Raw genomic sequence first — 20,661 nt, forward strand, 5'->3', positions numbered from 1 at the left:
TAATTATTTTCTATCCATTACGTCTTTGACATAGAATGAAAATCAGATGGAAACATTGTTCTTGACACTGGAAACAGTGTGTTTGAACACACTCTTACTTTTTGATATTCTCACTGTTTCTCTTTGCTATTTTATCATCGATTTTTGTTGCAGGACTGTTCGAGACGGACGGCGTGTTGATCCCCGGCACGATGTGCGATCTTGAGTTTGTCAGTTCGCAGTCGAAACGGCAGTATGGACGCTTCTACTCGCCACGGTACCCGTCCTCTTACCCAAAGAACATCCGGTGCTCGTACCTCTTCCGGGCAAGGTAACTATGCTGACCTACTATCAAGCTTGCAAACAGATCCCGACATAATCCACATATAATGCATCTTGAGGCCAATCTCCATTCCAACTATACTATATATCTAACGGTCTCGCGCATTTAACGGCTCCAATCCGTAATCGAGGTGCCGGTTAATTAACATCTGATCCATGTATCTTCGTCATCCTACCTTCCATCGACACTCCGTTGATTGAATAATTTCAGATTGTTGATACCAACTGCTGGTATAATTCTTTCTCGAGATTAATTAGATAGGAGAGCAATTTGAAAAGTGTACGGGAAACGCGTATTCAAGCATTTTGATCTTGAAACATGTTTAAAAAATTACAGATGACTTTGATTACTTCTAGTTCCATAAATTCAGATATTCTACTCTTTTCTTTTCCACTCTTTCAAATTTATATAACTGGATACTTTTTTTTTTATACTAGAAAGAAATCTCAGGCTTAATATTTAACATTTTTTGAAGAAATCTGATCATCAATATGAAATAATAAAAGTTTATATACAATAATTAATAACAGACGTAGTAACACTTCCACTGTCTCTGATTATGTCTTAATTAAAATGGAACTGTATATATTTATTCTTTTATTATCAATTTAGTATGTTGTTTCTATTATACAATGTAAAACATACACGTACGTTTGAAGAGTAACACACTCAGTATCTTTGTTAATATCAGTGGCACCAGTTATCAAACTGCGTCACGATGGTACGATTTCATCTACAATATTCTTTTCAGTACTTTGACTCTGTGCAACATACATACAATGATCTACTTGAACGTATTTGCAGTTTTTCACATTCTACACGCTTATATTCGTATATTTAATAATTAAAGTGTGTATATTAACAGTTGACATATATTGCACTTGTTACAAGAGATCTTACAATTTCATCACTTAGAAAATAATTTTTCAAATTATATATCAATGATTTACGGAAGTATCTAATTTACATTGTTATCTCACACTTTTATTTAATTAAGTCTCTAATAGCCAATCTAAACAACAAATATTTCTTTTTGTACAGTCATTCTGAGAAAATTTATGAAAAATTAAAAGATGACAAGTAAAAGATAATACAAAAACAGAATAGAGAGTTACGATCAAAATCCATTCGTAAGAATTATTAAACATGTCAAAGTTAATTGACAATTCTTTGCCATTAGACATAAGTTAAATCACAATTCCCCAAACGTCCGTAATCTTCAAAGACAGTTCGTAAACGCGTATTTATATACGTGCACCGTGTTTGCTTCACGTACGGTTCGCTAGACATGCGGTACTACCGATCGTGCATAAACGATCGCAAACGCTCGAAGACGTTAGCAAGCGTTCGTCGTTGATCCACGAAGGAATGGCGAAAATCCCCACTGAACGCGCACAAACAGCTAATTTCGTTTGAAGTACCGACACTTCTCGATAATATTTGCAAATGTTGGCAAACACTTGCCCACCTCTACCGGCCGTTCAAATGGCTTACAAACATTTGTGAACCTACAAGTGCGGGTTTAGTCTTGACACGATGTGTGCAGAAACGATCGGTCGAGACTTGTTTGGCTTAGCCTTTTCCCATATTTTCGATAAACACGTCGCCGTGAATCAACAGGAAACAAGCCTGGCTTGACACCCGTCTATTTATGAATTGCGCGTGATTATTTTTGCGGAAAATTGTCAAATGAACGTTTCATGTGTTCGGATGGATTTATGGTAATTAATAATAATAGTAGTTACAGTTAATGTTATTTGTAATCGATTAATTTGTAGATAAAGTATAAAATATAAAGTCAGCAATTATAAAGTAATATAAAATCGACTTAACTTATTTTCAATGACAATTATCGATCATCTTTTCACAGATAAGTAGATTGATTTCAGAAAAATTAGCACGCAACTAAATGATTTTAAATAGATATCTTTCGATCGAATGAATCCAGAATCGTCTAATCAGCCAGAACGAATCATTACTTGCTAATGATTGTTAGCATCCTTATTGTTAGCCCAATCATTTCTACTGTCTCCTTGCGCTCATTCACTCTGGTTACAATAGAAAGCTACTCGAATCGTAAGCATCGTCTCACAATCACTGGTGATACACAAAGATAGAATCGTTCGATTCGTTGTAAATCGTCAATCTCGTCCCGAGACGAGATCAAGGACAAGAAACGTACGAATCCTCTCAAGCATTCAGAGAGAATGCTCGTTAGCCGTTGATAGTCCGATAGTCGGTACTCTCTCCTTCGCGAATAAGTCACCCAATATTAATTTGGCGGGTAATAGGGTGCAGCGTTGTATACATCGTTGGATACACCGTGAACGTGAATGCACACTCGCCAACATAAATTACGGTTTGTTTGAGTTTCTAATATATACATTTGAAACTGCAAGTTAGTGCCGCCGCTGGAATTCGCGATCTGGCACATAAAATCCGGCGCAGTTGCCACTGGATTGTTATTCCCTGTGATTTCAATTATTGAAAAGTTTCGTATCGCATTGCGGATCGCCGTAATTGTAATTATGTTCATTGTCTCAGACGTTTGAACGTGCCAGCAGGTTCGATTGTGAGACTAAGAGTACACACGTGGACTTAGATATGAATATTTTTAAGCACGCTTTACTGCAAATTTCCCAGTTTCGTCTCTGTCAGATTCATTGAGCTTTTAAACATTTGGACATTTATTTTAACGACTGGAAATACATAAGATAATATTCATATAAATTCGTAGAAATTATCGCAGCTTGTTGACACAACAGCTTTCGCTATCAGAACTGTTTCATTTTAAGATAACGTATCACTTTATTTTCGTATATATAACATGTCATACACATATACATATTTCCATATTACCAATCTTAGAGATTTTTATTACAGTAAATGTATTACCCATAAGCAATATAAAGTAATTTTTTTTCAAATTTAATAAACATAACCATCTAGTGACAATAATTCAACTTATTATAACATAACGTATATTCTACTTAAATATGTTGATTAATTTGGTATTTAGCGTGCTTATCGTTAAATTACGTTATAGATTACTATACTGTATTAACTCTTAAATAAAATGAAATTTTGTACGTATAATGTCGAAAAACGACATTACTTATGGGAACCTCTAATAGATAATCCTGAAATTAATAGCTTGCGTGACGAATTAATCTGTTATATGTGTTCAGTTGGACGATCGAATTAATCCGTCTAATTATTTCTGGAGGACGACGCTCTGGTCTGGAACTGAATAATTCGATTTTGAATTACTAGTGTTTATGCTAGATTTGAGAGGTCTGATTGATTCTGTGATCCAGTTCTGTCTGAATGAGTTGAACTGATAGACTGATAGATCCCGACTAATTCTGTCTCTGACTCTTAACCCTTGTCATAGCATAGATTTCTAATTACTATAGCAACTGACAATTAATTATTACACGACATTTAGAGAGAGGGAAGTTCGTTAAAGGTTGAAGTTTACATAACGTACGTTTGAAAGAGCGAATTGACAGAAACCTGACAAGATAAAAAGCAGAAACCTCAGAGTTATATAGAGATTTCTCTTTGGTTCAATTTCTATCGGGAAACGTAAAGGAAGCCATAGTAAACGTGGAACGACCTCGGTGTCAATACATCGGTCGATGTTGCAACTTGGTACTTTAATTTAAGTCTTGTTACGTTATTGCTACCTCGCTTTGAAGTTGTTTGAAATTGTTTACACTTTTCTTCCATGATCGAACGTGTATCATTTAAAATAAATGTTGTTTATAACCGACTGTCTATACGTTTACAGTGTGAAAGTTAGATAACTAAAATGACAAGATATTATCGTATAGAAAGAATGAAATAAAAAGTTATTTGTTATCGGTACAAGTATCTCCATACGATTGAAAATATCATCATTTCTTGTGTGTGCGAAATGAAATTATCATTTTTCCATTCTGTGCAACACCAATTCTAATATTCATTAATTATTTAAATGTTCAGGATTTATTTATTCATATACGTACGTACATATGGATATATGCAAATGTTTGCAAATATTTACATCGAGTATATCCTGATTTTATGAATAAGTATGGCTAACATACAGTAAGGAGCAAAACTGAATGTATGCACATATGAAATTTCAACATAAATAATATTTTATTGGATATTTGTAATGCAGAGTATAAAAAGAAATAAAATATGTAGTGTTTTATAGGATGCGTATGCTTTTTGAAAAAGATTTTACGATCGTGTTATTATCATTGTTGTAAAAAATATAAATTGTTTTCATGGAGTTAGTTTTGTACCATTTTAAAGCGTAAAGCTTCTACTTCGAATTCGTTTTTTTTCTTTCAAAGATATTTTAACATCATGTAGCAAATGAAAAAATATCCTTCTTTTTAAAAATTTAATAATGTTCAAAACTTTAAAAACATTTCAAACCTTGAAGATTGAAATTTCTTATTATATGATACTTTTATTGACCTTTAAATATTAGAATGAAATTACAACAATTTAAAAAATACTATTATTTTGTCATCTTTATAATATTTAATAAAATAGCGAAAATAAATCGTGCGGAAAAGAAATTTTGAAAATCATGATGAATCACATCGTAAAAAAAATTTTTCGTAGAAGCTTTCTATAAAGTTATAACGATTTCAAGTATCGACAGTTCTTCATCATCATGTGTTCAGTTATGCTCCCATTTTCAACTGTTAATTTTCGAATTTATTATCAATATCATATAATTTACAATGATATTCAGATAATTTATTTACAATAAATTATAGTTTACAATAGTTTCTAATATTATGTATACGAAATATCAATGTCCTGAACTTTTATTCTGAACTAACACGCAGAAAGAGGAAAATATTGCTGTCCAGGAGTATAATAAATAGTCGCGGTTGCCTCGCTCACCAAAAATTCTGTGTCATGCAGCCAGTCATCCGCGTAGATTTGGACCTTTCAATCCACGATATGATTGAACGAACGGAAGAACAAAAACGTTGCCATCGAGGTTGCAGTAGTCCAGAAAATTCACGGTGAAAGCTGTCGTCAGTCGCGGCTGCAAAACTGAACGCCACGAAAAATCTTCAATAACTCGTTTGCAATTTACTTTCAGGAACGCAAATTGTTATTCAAGACGCTCGAAATAATTGAACTCTTGGAATTCTCGTGGAATAACGAACGTCGATATCGAATGAATTTTTCTAGAGATAAAAATCGAGATCCTGATGCTATAATAATAACTCAATGTTCAGTAATGGAGAATCCAATAATTTCTAGACGCTAGATATTTCCATGTCTAAAGTTGGTCTAGATATCGTTCCAGTGAAATAATTCTATCGAATTATCGCACAATAAAGCTAATTTAATTTAAATTTTCGGACGGTTTTAACAAAATTATCGTTTCTCGTGAAGAAAGAAACACTGACGATGAGATTGACCCGTATCTTACAATAAGATTTAAATAGATTTTTAACGTGATCGAACAGGAAGTGGTGAAATGAGAAAATGTACCCTTACTTTCTCTTCAAACCTTGGATATCATCCTGCGTTCTTGTTAACATCGACTGAAACTTAATAAAATATCTTAATGAAACTCGATGGCAGAAAGCTGTCTCTCGCCCTTTCGTTACGTACCTAGAATCCAATGTAGAAGGATCTGTCTTCTGGAATTCAATGTACGAGATCCAGGATCCTTGGAATTGATCGAGCTCGATGTTTTTATATTTTCACATCGTTTCAAGTGACATTTTGACATCAAAGGTTGCGCGATCGCGTGAAAACGAAAATAGGGAAACGTATTACGAATTACAGAAGAGAAGAAAAGTATCAAAGAGTTGTTTTCCGAGTAACTAACATAATTTTCAGGAAAAGATTGTCAGCGAATTAACTCGATTCATATACCGTGTTTTTTTAATTCACAAAAATCAAATAATAAAAGATGAATGTGCATTCCGATAAAATAAAAGCGAAAATAATTTTCCTATAATTTTTACAATGAATATATGTTTTCTTAACTCACAAAAATCAAATAATAAAAGATGAATGTGCATCATTCCGATGAATAAAAGCGAAAATAATTTTCCTATAATTTTTACAATGAATATATTATGCAATTGTTATGTGATATTACGTTGTACAAAATATAGTGAAAGTATAATTTTCTCTATAAAATTCTGCCGAATTTCATAAATTTATTGTATGACATAAATATAATATTTATCGTACGACATAATACATAAGTAAAAGAACAAATTTACTATGAAAATGTGAAATATAAAATTGTAAACCGGTGTAATATAAAATCGTTAGAGTTAGATAGAAAATGAATATTTCACTTGTTTCGTCGCGTCCTTTTGCACGTTTACAGTCCGCTGTGTATCGAAACCATGCGAACTGCATACTTGGAAGAAGCGTGAAGGCACAGTGTCCCGTTGGAATGCCTTCATAGAATTCTCCTCGTATGCTTTTACTCACTTTCAAACCAGAACCAAACCGTATAACACGCGGAAATGGCAACCAGAACACCAGCAAACAACGAGCGAAGTTAACAACGATGCGTATCACCGCGCGCGCTTAAGTGCACTTCGGAAGCGGCAATAAATTCAACGGCAAACTCAATCATTCAGCGGATTTTAAGTTTCCGATTTTAACTTCATATCGCGCAGCTGAACGATATGTTTCGCGATAAATGACTCGAGTTTCCCATTTCTGCGATACAAGTGACGAGATAACGCTCGATGACTTTTGTGAAAAGTAAACGACACCTTACTAACGATTAATATCTAATTGGAATTAGAGTGTCCTTGTGAACTTTTAATCTTACGAACAATATATAAAGGTTCCTAAAAAAAAGGTGTCTAAAGAAATATTTGAGCTAGTTCGTTCTCGAATCTTTATTTCTTCGTGTTTTTCCCATTCTTGCGATTTAAGAATCTTAAGTTAAGTGCACAATTTAAATATACCTTCTCTGTTGGAGAAATTTTCTTGTTTGACTTGATCGTCATTTTTATTGCAGCTGTTTCTCAGAATTTTATTGCTTTCCTTTTTCCTACATTCGTATTATTCATTTTATGTCTATAATAGACGTATCTCACTATTCCTTTACAAAATGTAATACATTTATGACACGTTTTATCTCTTCGTATTGATATAGCAATGGTTGTTCTACTTGCATCTAATTTTGTTACGACTGAACGGCGAACTTTTATTCATTTACGGGAAATTTAAATTTAATTAATATATGTATAATATATATATATATTTATATATATATAAATTAATATAATTAATATATTATACTTTAAATTTATATATATATATATAATAATTATATTATAATTATACAAAATATCTAAAATACAGTATCACTTAAATAGATGAAACGAATTTTCGCGTACATTTTGAATTATCAAAAAAAAAAAGAAAAGAAAAAAGGGAAAAGCAACGTGAATTTTCATAAAAGTTCGCAGTTGGCGTATTCATTTTTTATGCAAAACCACGTCGTCTACACGTTTGTGACACTCCCTCTCTGTATTGTATCGACGTGGCAATGGTTATTCTACCTGTACCTAATCTCGTTAGAACGAACCGCTGCGTTCTCTCGTCTGGTCGCCAGAAATTTTCCGATTTTCTGGCCGGCCCAACTTTCCTCGTTTCTCATCTCCGTTCCTTGTTACGCGGACTGTCGAAAGTTTACACCGGTTGTGTCGAGCATTTCCCCGCGTAACCTTATAAAAGGGCTGGACAAGGCGAGAAGGAGGAGGGTGTACGGTGGGGAAGAGACGGCTGTATTCTTGATCCATGAAATAACTTTCTGACTACTTGAAGACAAAAGCTGACAGCCGGCATTTGCCGGCTGCCTGTCCGCGAGACGAAGAAGCAGATATTATTCGAAATTCTGGAATATTTTACATACACTTGCAACTGCAAGAATGAATGAAACACAGCGAAAACACTTTAATGATTTACAGTTTAATAATTCGGAGGATGCGCATGTATCATCACGGTATATGTAACTTGTTGAACGACGATGATTGAAATCACTTTGGTCGAACATTTTAAGTCACTTTAAATCGACCTTTTTAAATCGAAATTAATAAATAGTAACACGCTGAATAGTGAAATTACCTGTTTGCTATATTTTGATGACATATACGTAAAAACATATGTCACAAAATTGAAGGATTATGTGCTACTATTTTATTCTTAGAATTGCTCGATTCATCATCGAAGATGATATGTAAAATAGTAAAATTCCCAATTTTTTTATTCATTGAGAAAATGAAATTGAAAATAACTAGTTAGACTGTGGACAATTTATCGATTGTGAGAAAGACGGGGGAAAAAAAGGAGGAGTAAATTTGAGTAATTAGAATTTTGAAACAGCGGAACGAACAAGTGGAAAAAAATTCTGCCATTATTTCGCTTTATTGCAGCGTAACTGGAACTGAAATTTTTATCGATGGACAAGCGGCGATTTAGTAATGAACATTCGAAAGTTCAATAACGCTTGATTGTTTGATTATTGTCAGGGAATTGAAAACTGTGTTTCTGGGTAGAGCAAATTCAAACTTTTTGAAATCGACATTTTCCGAGTAGACTCGGTAATATTTTGTTTTAATTTTTGCCTTTAGCTAATTGCAAAAATATTACTATTTTCTTTTCTCCTTTTGCCATTTTCTATAAGTGAAAAATTCTGAAGGAATTTGTAAGTTGATCTTAAAAAAAAAAAGAAAAATCTGTATGTCCACTATAAAATGTTGAACTCCAAATATTCGCGCATTTATGGAAAAATTTCCATGCGTGAAATACGAAATACGAATGTAATACAAATACGAAATATCCATTTAAGAAGGATGAGAGATCATCTCGATTGAAAATCGAGGAAAAGGCATAAACCAAAATTAGAATACAAATCCAAAATCCGAAGAGAAGAGGAAGCTTCGTGGAATTAAATTCCAATGGACATTTTCAATGTCCTCGTACTAAGCTAAATTAAATTTCTGTAAAAAGAAAGAAAGAAAAAAAAAAGGAAAAAAGAAAGAATCCGCGAAAATAGAGAAGCCGTGATTTAATCTTGGCGAACGGCGAAGTGGTTATTATAAATCCAATTTCTCTGTTCTCAATAGAGGAAACACATAATTAGGTTTCTTTTGATTTCCAAGATCCATTTCTTTAATTCAATTATACGGTCTTTTCTGCTTGTCAGCTGCACGCTTTCAAAAGCAATTATTTGTTTCGTCGACCGAAAGTTTCGCACGACCATTTCGCTCTATGTGAAAATTTCGTTATCAGTCTATTATTGTTCAACTTAATTTATTATGTCCTTTTTTTCCCTTACTGATGCAAGTCTCGAGTGTCACGCTATATAAGTTTCGTCGTCAGAGGGTGTTCTCTTAAGAAATAAAATATAAAGGTGCATTAACTGAATAAAAGCATTTTCAAATTTTTAAAAATGTCACATGCTTCTACGAAGTTATTCGGGGATTTTTATAATTCGATTTTTGCATTTTTCAAAGTATACGGCATGTCACGTTCAAAGTTTAAACAATTAACGAAATTATAATTATTCTCAATAACTCGACACTGATATTGAAGTAACACAAAGAAGCTTAAACTAGATTTCTTTACTATTCTCCTTTAGATTTGGAGATTAACAATATTTGTAGATATAGCTTTTATTTTCTGTTTCACCGAGAGTTTTTTCGTCTGTAAAAGTTAAAAAGAAAAATTAAAAAACTCCAAGTCTAGTTCAATTTTATAGTGTTACCATTTTTTTAATTATCGGTGTCTCCCTTTCATTCTACTATCTGCTGTTGCCAAGTTCATTCTAATCAAAAATATTTCGGCTTTTTTACTCGGCGAATGGCTGGTACGTTCGAAATTTTACATGGCCATCAATTTTTATTATTTGCCGCAAAAAACAATTTTGCACGTCTCGCTAAAACAGAGATAAATATCAGAGATGTAAAATGTCGGCGAGAAAGGCCAAAAAAAAGGTCTAAAAAGGAAAAATTTTCGTAACAGAATCCTCTTAAAGGTACGAACAATTTTAGACAAATGATTAAAAAGTAAAATGAAAGTTTGAATAATTGAAGACACTTTTTACACCCGCTGTACAGTACATACAATACTTCGTTATTCCGTCGAGACTAAATTTAGTAATAGAACATTGAAAAAGTCAGAGATTGCTGCAAAATGTGTTATTTTGTCAATTTACAAGTCAATTTGTAAACAGCAGTGCACATCCCGCGTAATGAATTCTGTTTAATTAATATCAGGCAATTTGCATGAGATCGTAAAAAGTAATTGGGGTTTGCTTGTTAACAAACATGTTTATAATGAATTCTGTGTAATATGTGTTAGGAGGTCGGCCGATATATACGAACGCACGATGTTAATTAATACTTACAGTTTATTAATTAACATCAACAACAAAGGGACGGTCAACTTTATAGTTTATTTATAATTATTATTACTAACAACGGAAGAACGGGTAATTTTAATGTGTTTGCTAACCATGAAAAATAGTTACACTTAATATTTAGCTATTACGTTCCTTTCTAATTTTTTTCTTTTTTTTTTTTTAATACGTTCCTGAAGTATTATCAATCGTAAAAAGTGTAATTGCCACTTTGGTAATAAAATCAAAGTGTAGCTTTTTTTTTACCAAGCATTAAACTTTTAATGAGTTAAAATTAATCTGGTTTTAATAGAATCAAATTTGTCAACATTAAATTTGTAAAAATTTGGTTTGACCCATCGAACTTCCCAGTAATATCAGTGCTTTATCTTATTCACGCACGTACGTGAAACAAGGTTTATTCTCTGAAAGCATGGCTGCAGCAAATTATAAATGCTCGATATTGTAATTAATAAAAATTTTGCCTGACTATTCAGGTAAATGCAGCCCGTATGGTAGAATGATAACGTTTGAAATTGAAATCTCATTGAATTTTCTCTCGCGCGATGAGTAAAATCGATTTTCATTTACCGTCGCATTAATCATCAGCAAAGAATAAATACAATTATCGGGGATGTATCGGCCAGGAATTGTGTGCCATTAAGATTGACGTTAACTTTACACACGTTTAATAAAATACATCGCGAAATACCTTTCCGCAATATGTTATTTTTCATTATATTAAAAAATTTCCACTTGGAGAAGCAATTTCATTCTTCAACGATTCGTTTCTACGTTTTCGTTTTCGATTTACACAGCTAACAATAATACAGTGTCTCGTTTAAAAATATTTGCTTGAAGTGTGTCCGTCTGATTTCAGATTAAAGGAGAGGATACGTTTATTTTTCGAAGAAATTTCTTTACAAAAGGGAGATTTGAGGTAAGTGTTCACACTGCTACTCGTTCAATTTATCATTTTATTAGTTTATTATTTTATTTTAGTTGTACATACAATTATAATTGTATGTTGTATTTATATACTTTATTACACGCTTTGTTATGGAAAGTTACATCGATACAAAGCATTCAATTCATAAATTTTCGAATAACGCAACATGAAAGCGCAAAGAATTGTCTCTGCGAAATAGCATGCTGTTCGACTTTAATTATATCAATGTTTCTATTAAATTATACGATCTCTATATTTCTCAGTTCCATTAAAAACACAGTGTCTCGTACATATCTTTCGAACCATACACGCTTTTCTTTACGCAAAACTCTTAATCCGTCCGTCAGAAGAAACAAGATTTACCCATGGACGAGTTTCATTTATTAGTTTCAGAATTCAGACAAGATTTAATACATTGAATTGTTACTTTCGAAACACTGTTTAATCAAATTATCCAAAGGGATGTATTAAATCACGCTCGAAGAGAAAAGAAACAATCACGTTTAATATTAGCGCGTTACCATTTCTTCAGTAAATGAATTAAGTAACTTGATCATAACTGAAATTATTCACGTTGCCGAAATACAGTGCGAATTCAATTTGAAATTTCGGGAACGTGCAGCGCTTGCTAGCCAGCGTTGGCGCAAACCAAATATAGAACTTTAATAATACTAATTTTCGGAAATGTAAAATCTTGATTCGCATTTGGTTTGTGCTTCATTCGATTATGCCCTCGTATTTTATTCGACCGCGTTCGCACGTATAATTTCTATGATTCGAGTTGCAAGGATAACTCTCTGATATCGCGAGAAACAATTACGAAGTGAATTTTGGAAAAGTCACGATTTAAAAAAACAAAAAAAAAAAAAAACTAATTTAGAAGAAAACAAATTTTAACGCATTGAAACACATTCGTACGTACCTTGACATAAATCATACCTCTGTTACCACTGAAGTAAAACTCATACTAAAGAAATGAATGTACAAGAATGAAAACTAATAAAACCTAAGCTTGCGTTTATTTATTTCAAACATTTAGTGATATTAATTAATACTGAAAGTAATGGTGGTTAATGATTAATTGCTTAATTAATCAACACCAAAAGAAATAGTAAAAATTTGGTAATGATAATTAATTATTATTTGTTCCTTCCAGTCGCAATTTATTAGCAATTTCGAAAAGTCACTCGAATCTCTCGAAATATATAAAATTGTCGCGGATATCTGTGCGAAAAAATCACTATCATAATGACTTTGGTGGATTCTAGTGTTAAATAACATCATAGTTCTGATGGAACTCTATGTTTCAAACTCGCCTTTCACCCGGTACGTGCTTCTTCATTCGCTCCACTGAATTATCTACAAACGAGCAGTTTGTTGCGTCCGGTGGCGCGAACTATGCTTCCGCGAATAAACGCATCCGCAATGATATTCTGAAAGAAATACAAGCCAGCGTTTCTCGGTCGTCTACGTGACTGTACCGGCCTATAAGTTAAAAATCGTGTTGCTAGTTCAGTAGTAAACCGGGCGAATTACGTTGGCCGGCGGTGAAACTTTGAAATTCACGATATCGCATAAATCATTTACGAATTTTCCTTTAGAGCCGCGTGGCTCGAAATCGATACGTACGTATCGATATACATATGCAGAAGTAACCTTCCATCCGCTGTAGCGACACGGCCGAATCGTATCGATTTCTCTTTTATCGAAGCTCGGCTCGTTGATATGTAATTATTAGCATGATTGGTCGCCAGTCAGAATTGTAATTTTTATCAAATCTAATTAATCGATCTTAATATCTTTAAGAAAAGGTATCAATTTCCGTGAGGAAATATTGATTAATAAAATAAACATTCAAATATCAATTAACAATATGAAAAAAATTTAAAAAAATTATACCAAAAATTAAAAAAAAAAAAAATAGAGTATTGTACAGTAGCTGTACAAAAATATGAATTTCAGTTCAGCCATTTTGCCACTTCTGAATATTAGTTCTTTTATTTTTAATTCATATGTTGTTCGTAAATTAAAAATTTGCACAAATTTCTCGTAATCGTTTATCTGTCAGCAATTATGACCATTATTAATTATTATTGTGAAATTTACGCATTTTTACAAAATCAACATCTTGCCGTGTACAACAATTTCGCGAGACAATTATTAAATAATTTCTGATATTTCGCAGAAAGCGGAGTAGGAAACGCTTTCGATTATTTTTATCATTCGCATAATTGGACTGACTTTCGCCCCGGTCGTTCTGTTTGAGCTACTAATAACGACAATTACATATTATTATCGTGGAAGGATTACCGAGCTTAATAAGCGTGTGTATATATTTTGTTATTAATCGTAAAATATCTTCATTTGTCGAATGTTAACTGTTATACATAGGCACGCTTTCGTTTCTGCATTATTGAAGATAATCAAATTCGTTGCAGCCAGATTAAATATTAATTCCAATACATCGTGTTTGCACACTCCTGCGTGCTTCTGTGTGGTTCCCATTGTTTCCAACCTTTTCAGTTTCTCCTCGTATTTTCAGTTCCGGAACTCAATTCGCTTTTCTTTCTTTTATTTTTTGATTTCTTGAATTTCAAAATTTTCGAACGTATTCTAATTTCCAAGGGATTCTCTGTTCCTTCAGTTTCGCGATCTCTGCTTTTGATCTTTTTTACTTTGAATATTTTAATTTGCCAATTCGAGTTTTGCACACTTATGTATTATTATTTATCGTTGCACGATCGAATTGCTGTCAAATTGTCGATTCATAGTAGCCATTAATGTTTGATACTACCATCAAAATACAAAACTGCAATTGAATATATATATTATATATTCATAATATTTTTTTTTTCAATGAGTGGAGGAAAATTTGATTATAGAAGCTAATAACGATCAGTGTGAATTTAATTGTACAAATATCGATATAACGCATTTCATAAAGAACATGATAGAATTTAATTAAAGCATTGAAGCTTGAAGATTTAATTCTTCTCTGATATTTAGTTCTTTTACGAAAATAAAATTATTTTCCAAATTCCCAGCTCTTCTACAAAAATTTAATTTCTTTACACACAGCGACACAATTACACGTGAAATCTCAAAGTCACAAAGAACACATGAAATTTAAAAATTACGAAGAACACATGAAATATTTTAAAATTTCACAGTTACACGTGTCTGTCAAACGAACAAGACATTAGTCAGTCACTCCATCGTCAAAACTATGTGACAATGACTTGTCAAAAATAATTGGCATTTCATCCTGTGCAAAACTGATGCACTGAAAGAAAAATGGAATGTTTTGTCTGACACAAAAAGAATGCTAGATATAGTTCTCCTCTCTGACAGTGTAATTACGAAGTCATGCAGGATATTCATAAAAATTTCATATGTATCACTTTCCGAAAGTATCTAATAAATAGTCTGCGAACTCTTGCGCATTTGTGAGACATTCAAAGAGACAAACATACAGAGGATGCACATAAAAATACATGAAACGTCTGGAAGGTGGTGTAGTAAATAACAGTGCAAGTTTTTCGAATTATTATTTGACAAATTTCGGAGGACAAAGAGGTGAAAAAGTTGCAGTTGCAGAACTATTTATCCACCTATAACCGAATTTTTCATTCAGGGGAAGAACGAGTATATATTTCTCGAATATATTCCCACCGAATTGTAGAATTATGAACGAATTTTTCTTTCCATTCATTCATTTATTTTTAACGCGCTTCGTTCCTCCTCGGACGTCGTTTCTTTAAGTGCTCACGAAAATATGAAAGTACACAGAGATCTGTGGTCTGCTCGTGAATTTTCCAAAAAANCCAAAAAAAAAAAAAAAAAAAAGAAAGAAAGAAAGAAATAAAAAAACAGAAACTTCCATCTCTCCCACGTGAAAGCCGCGCTCAGTCGCGTCAGTCGTTCGTCGTCCCATTACGCTAATTGTGAATTACGACGCCTGTCGGTTATTAACGTTTACGAGTTAACGAGGCACGATAACGAGTGAGAGGTGGCGATGGGGGAGGGGGGGGGGGCGCAAGATCGCGAACGCTCGGACGAAACTTTTCTATTTAAAAGTTTTCACCGAGGCAACATTGTATTCGGTCGTAGTTCGATGGTATGTCAAACTTCGCGTAACAGGGGTGAGGAAAACGACTTTAGGTGGATTAAACACGCAATGTAGATTTGCGTGCGCGATAAACTTTCCCGGATTAATATTTTTAACCGCGCCCCCCGCCCCCCACCTCCCCGAACGTTCGATCGTTCGCTTCAACTTTAATGGGATCCAAACAAGGGAGAAGTAAGAAGCTGTGTGTAAAGTTTCCCGTGCAACCATTAGCAACGTTCGAACGACGAACGAACATTTGTGAAACGAAATTCTGTGTGTATGTGTGTACAAACGAGGAGAAACAAGGTTTCGGAATTGTTTAAATGCTGGGTACGTTTATATATATTTTTGTTATCGCGTTGGTGCCGGTGCCGGTGTTATTCAATACGTTCGGAAACGTTGTTTCACGGCGAAGAATGTAAAACGTGAAATATTGAAAAAAGTGGGTGGTGCAACACGAGAGAAGAAACGCGTCGCTGCGTTCGTGCTACATTCGGAATCTGTGCAAGATCTGCACAGATTTACCTTTATGCAAGATTTACGTGGTTTTATTTTTATCCATGGAAAACACACGTTCTATGGCTCTCATTGCACAAGAAATATTTGTTTTACGCGAGTTTAATTACGATGAAAGCAATATGAACTATGGACGCGACGTTTCATTTGTAACTTTCTTTTGATCATTTTATCATCATCGAATCTCTGTTTTTAACAACGAAATGAAATTGCAAGAATTTGTCTGACGTTTTTTTCATCGTTATTTTGAAACTTTTTGTATTCCAAAGAAATTAGAATTATATATACAGTATATATTTTTGTATTCCAAAGAAACTAGAATTATGTATGTGTATATATATTGTATAATATAATACTAAAATTTATAATACTAAATATATGTGATACTAATACTAATATATAATACTAAAATATAGTACTAAAATTTATATATATATATATAATAATTTTATACATATGTATATACATGAATACGTATATATACATTAATTGTAATTTTTATAATTAATTTTATCTACAACAGTAGATACTCAAAGATTTTAGTGTTTTTGAATTTATACTTTCAAATACTTGTGTGTGATTGATGAAAACTTTTCACCAAGATAACAAATAATATCGTAGTATCACATATATGTAGTATCGGTTATTATAATCTGTAGTTATATTTTTAATTATGTTTAATTATAACAGCCTGTTTGCTGATCATAGAAATACGAGAAAAATATGAATGTGATGCGAGAAGGAGTGGACCGCTTTTCTTTTTAAAAGAAGGAATTCGAGCGAGTTGCAAAACGGAGTTGATTAGAGTCGTGAGAAAGCGTTGAAAGAGAGCTGTGATTGTGTTGTTCTAAAAGAATTAATTGTGTTGTTTAAAGAGTTCATTTGAATCGTTAATTTATGTATTTATTCTTTGTTATTTCATTGCCGTCATTGTTATTCAATAATTATCATTTATATTATATCTCTACATGTTAACATGTTTAAATTTTCAATATTTTTGTGATGGTTTTCTACTAGTTATAATAAATTCTCCCTTAGATGCACGTTGTTCGATTTTAATGAAATTAATACGCACAGTCCTCGTGTCATACGTACAGAAAAAATATCTATCATCATGAAGATTCTGTGTCCGTTCTTTTGCGACAATTTACTTAACAGATTATATCGCGAACGAGAAACGGAAAAATCCGTTTCAAATCGTCCGACGAACACCTTCGAGTGTTTGCAAACGGGTGATAATGGGCGACGTCGACGTTGGCGTCGTCATCGGTGTCGTGGAAGTTTGATATAAAGCCATCTATAAAACTGGCTCTGGCAGCTGGCGAACAATCGCCAGTAGAAATTCTACAAGAATAGGGACGGCTCGATATTCTTTCTTGTCTCTCCGCCCCTTTCGTTCCTTCGGACAGATTTGTTCTCTTGATCCTGACCAGCTCTTTCTTGGTCTGTCTAGCCGAACTCCTTCCCAGCTGAACGGCGATAATGTGACCCATACATTCGCTCGATATATGCTCAACGAAGTGAGTGATAACTGAAACTGATCGAACTGTTTCGTAGGCAACGGGGATAACTCGTTTCGCGAAAGAGGGTAGTTACTATTGTAACAGAGAAAGGACGTTAAAATTTTTAATTTTCTATTTAATTTTCGTTCGACTGTCCCTTCTGAGGAGACATCCTACTTAAATCTATAATAGCTGTAACAGCTCTTTTCATAACTTCTTCTCTTTATAATTGCTCATAATTATAATGAACGTAGGTGTATGTTTGATGTTGTATGATGTGATGTAATAATATAATATCTGAACAAACGCCTAGAGTGAAAGCTACAACAACGATGTAAGATGTTGGGGAAAGAAGAAGAAAAAGTATTAAACTTCAGTGTAAATAAGTTACAGAAACTTTTTATGAATTTGTGTTTTATTATTATTACCGTAAGAAAGCATCGAAAGTCCAAGGAAAAGTGTATTCATCTATAAAGTATTCGCTCATCAATAATGGCCAATAAGTATTCAGTTGAGCATTCATTGATAACTAACTTGCTTTAAAGAACGCACTGTACAATTTAACACGCAAATAGATAAATCGTTGGATCAAAGATTTAACAGTTTTGATGCTCGATTGGTTTCAAGTATGCGTAATTTTATTATCGTTTCTTCATTGACTTTACCATCATTTCGTTGTAACTTTTCGTTTACTCTTCGACTTCATTTAAATACACTCGAATTACAAAATATAGAACGCGCGACTAAACAATAATTATTGACACGTGTTCTGAAAGTTACGAAAGAGACGAGAGACGTCCAATGTTGTTAATAATGAACGACAATTATCGAAATACCGAATTTTCCACGTAGTAAATAGTGAATTTTAATCATAAATGTAACAACGAATGTAATCGCGGTCCACGGATTATCCTAAACGAGTCCAGTTAACGTCGAAGTTTAACCAACCGTTTTCTAAATATATTTTCGTCAAAAAGAAAACAAAGAAAACAAAAACGCATTTTCAATCGACACACGCGTAAACAAATAATTCTCCACGCAGAGCAAATATTAACTTTCGATTTAATTTGTAAAAATTCCATTTGCAGTTTTGTTTTTTTTTTTCTTTTTTGCAAATTCCGCTCGACGCGGAATGCTCGCGCCCTCGTGCGTGTATTTGCAATTCCATTCGAAATAAAATACTCGCCCTAGTACGTTCAACGGAGTTCCATCTTTCTCCCTTTTCCTCCCCGGGAAGATTTAGAATCGGCGATAAAAACGTACGAATTTAACACGGTGCTTTAACCATTAGTCGTTATTAACCTTACCACAATAGGCGGGTTAGGTTCAAGCGACGGGGAAACGTACTTCTTCGCGGTAAAATTCCTCCTCCTTTTTCTTTTTTCTTCTTTTTTTTTTAAATCCTGCAGCGCCGGCTACACCTGACTCCTAAATCCTTTGAGCGTGGCACGGACCATGATTCTACTTAACCCACATAAAGTTCCACTGTGCACGAAGACTTAAAGCTGAAAATGGTGATGGCGGGGTCGATTCAGGAGAACGGGAGGCGCACGGCGACTTGCAGCTGCCAGCGTGCAGAAGTTAATCCTTGATAAATCCACGAATTCCGTCCTAATTCAGTATTGAGCTACCTTGATTTCATTTCGCCGTTGACCTTTGAGCCTTCAAATCCTTGGCAGAAGACACCTTGCCGCCGCTTCGGACGAGTCTTTCGTTTCCGATACAAATGCACACAATGGCGCTAGAGGAGGAAGTTTCCTCAATGTTACTGGCCACAGTCATCCATTCTCAAAAGTCTTATTCAACACGTTGAGTGACATGAAAGGGACATCGATGACCAGCGAATTGAATATTAGTAAAAACACATCATTCGAGTAAATGTTAACATTTTAAAATTTTTCAACATTTCAGTTTCGTTACTGTGTTGTGAAGAAATTAAGTATAGCAGTATGAAGCATACAAAAATGATTTCATTTGTAATATGTATGCGTAACTATTATTGTGATATATCGCATTAAAGCACTGTAAATGAAGAAAAGGTAAATCATTACAGTCCTCACAATGCGACGACTTCTTTGGTGCATTTTTTGTTTTTACTCTACCTAATTGTTTTGAATTTTTTTTATAACATTCTATGAAATCGTCGCTCGATCCTGGTTTTCTTCGTTTCATGACACAATTTCCTCTATAGGCTTGCACGTGACGAAATGCAACCCTCCATTTCACTATATAGTAGAAATAAATAAACTGTCGTAAAAAGTAAATCAAAATCGAAGAAACGCATTTCAGCACCGAGTAAAACAAATCCATCAAACATGTTCATATACCTCAACTTATCTATTTCAACATAATACCTATTGTACAATAAAAAATTCGGCGTGTTAAAGGCAAGTACAAGTGTTTGTTTCAGAGCCAGAAAAAACGAATAACGCTTCGTACGGCAAAGAATCGACAGAGTGTTGACACGTTGTAGAATATAGACACGATTTGAAAATTTTATTATCTGTGACGAAAATGCCGAATATTAAAAATAAAAAAAATTTACCCGTTGCTCTCTTGCTAAATTTATTTTACAAGATTATTGACTGCAATTGCATTTTTTCCTGTCCAGCGTTGCGCGCAGTTTGAATTTTATAAATTTCACGAAGAAGCCTGACGTTCATTTATAATTGAACAGCGGGAAATTTACATTTTTATGAATACGACTATAAAGGATAAATACAGAGAGATTGGCTTGATTAAAAAATTGTAACGAATAGGTTATCTATTTTATATGCGTATATATATGTACATTTGCATATTACACGCGTTTTATGGATTTTTGCACTTTCAAATATCGCATACACGTTTCCAGCTTAA

At 33.5% G+C, this 20,661-nt stretch overlaps 1 protein-coding gene across 1 annotated transcript in view; it reads left to right on the top strand.

The window, feature by feature from the left end:
• LOC122538830 (dorsal-ventral patterning protein tolloid-like) overlaps positions 1 to 20,661 on the top strand; it is a gene marked incomplete at its 5' end in the record, with an annotated part of 383,300 nt that overhangs the window by 91,095 nt on the left and 271,544 nt on the right. Inside the window, 2 exons of the mRNA XM_043673269.1 lie at positions 154 to 310; positions 11,608 to 11,667. Of these exons, the coding sequence (XP_043529204.1) occupies positions 154 to 310; positions 11,608 to 11,667 (217 nt within the window). The remainder of the gene's footprint in view (positions 1 to 153; positions 311 to 11,607; positions 11,668 to 20,661) is intronic.

This window comes from Frieseomelitta varia, unplaced genomic scaffold (assembly GCF_011392965.1).
Source record: "Frieseomelitta varia isolate USP_RPSP 00005682 unplaced genomic scaffold, Fvar_1.2 scaffold_180, whole genome shotgun sequence".
NCBI lineage: Eukaryota > Metazoa > Arthropoda > Insecta > Hymenoptera > Apidae > Frieseomelitta > Frieseomelitta varia.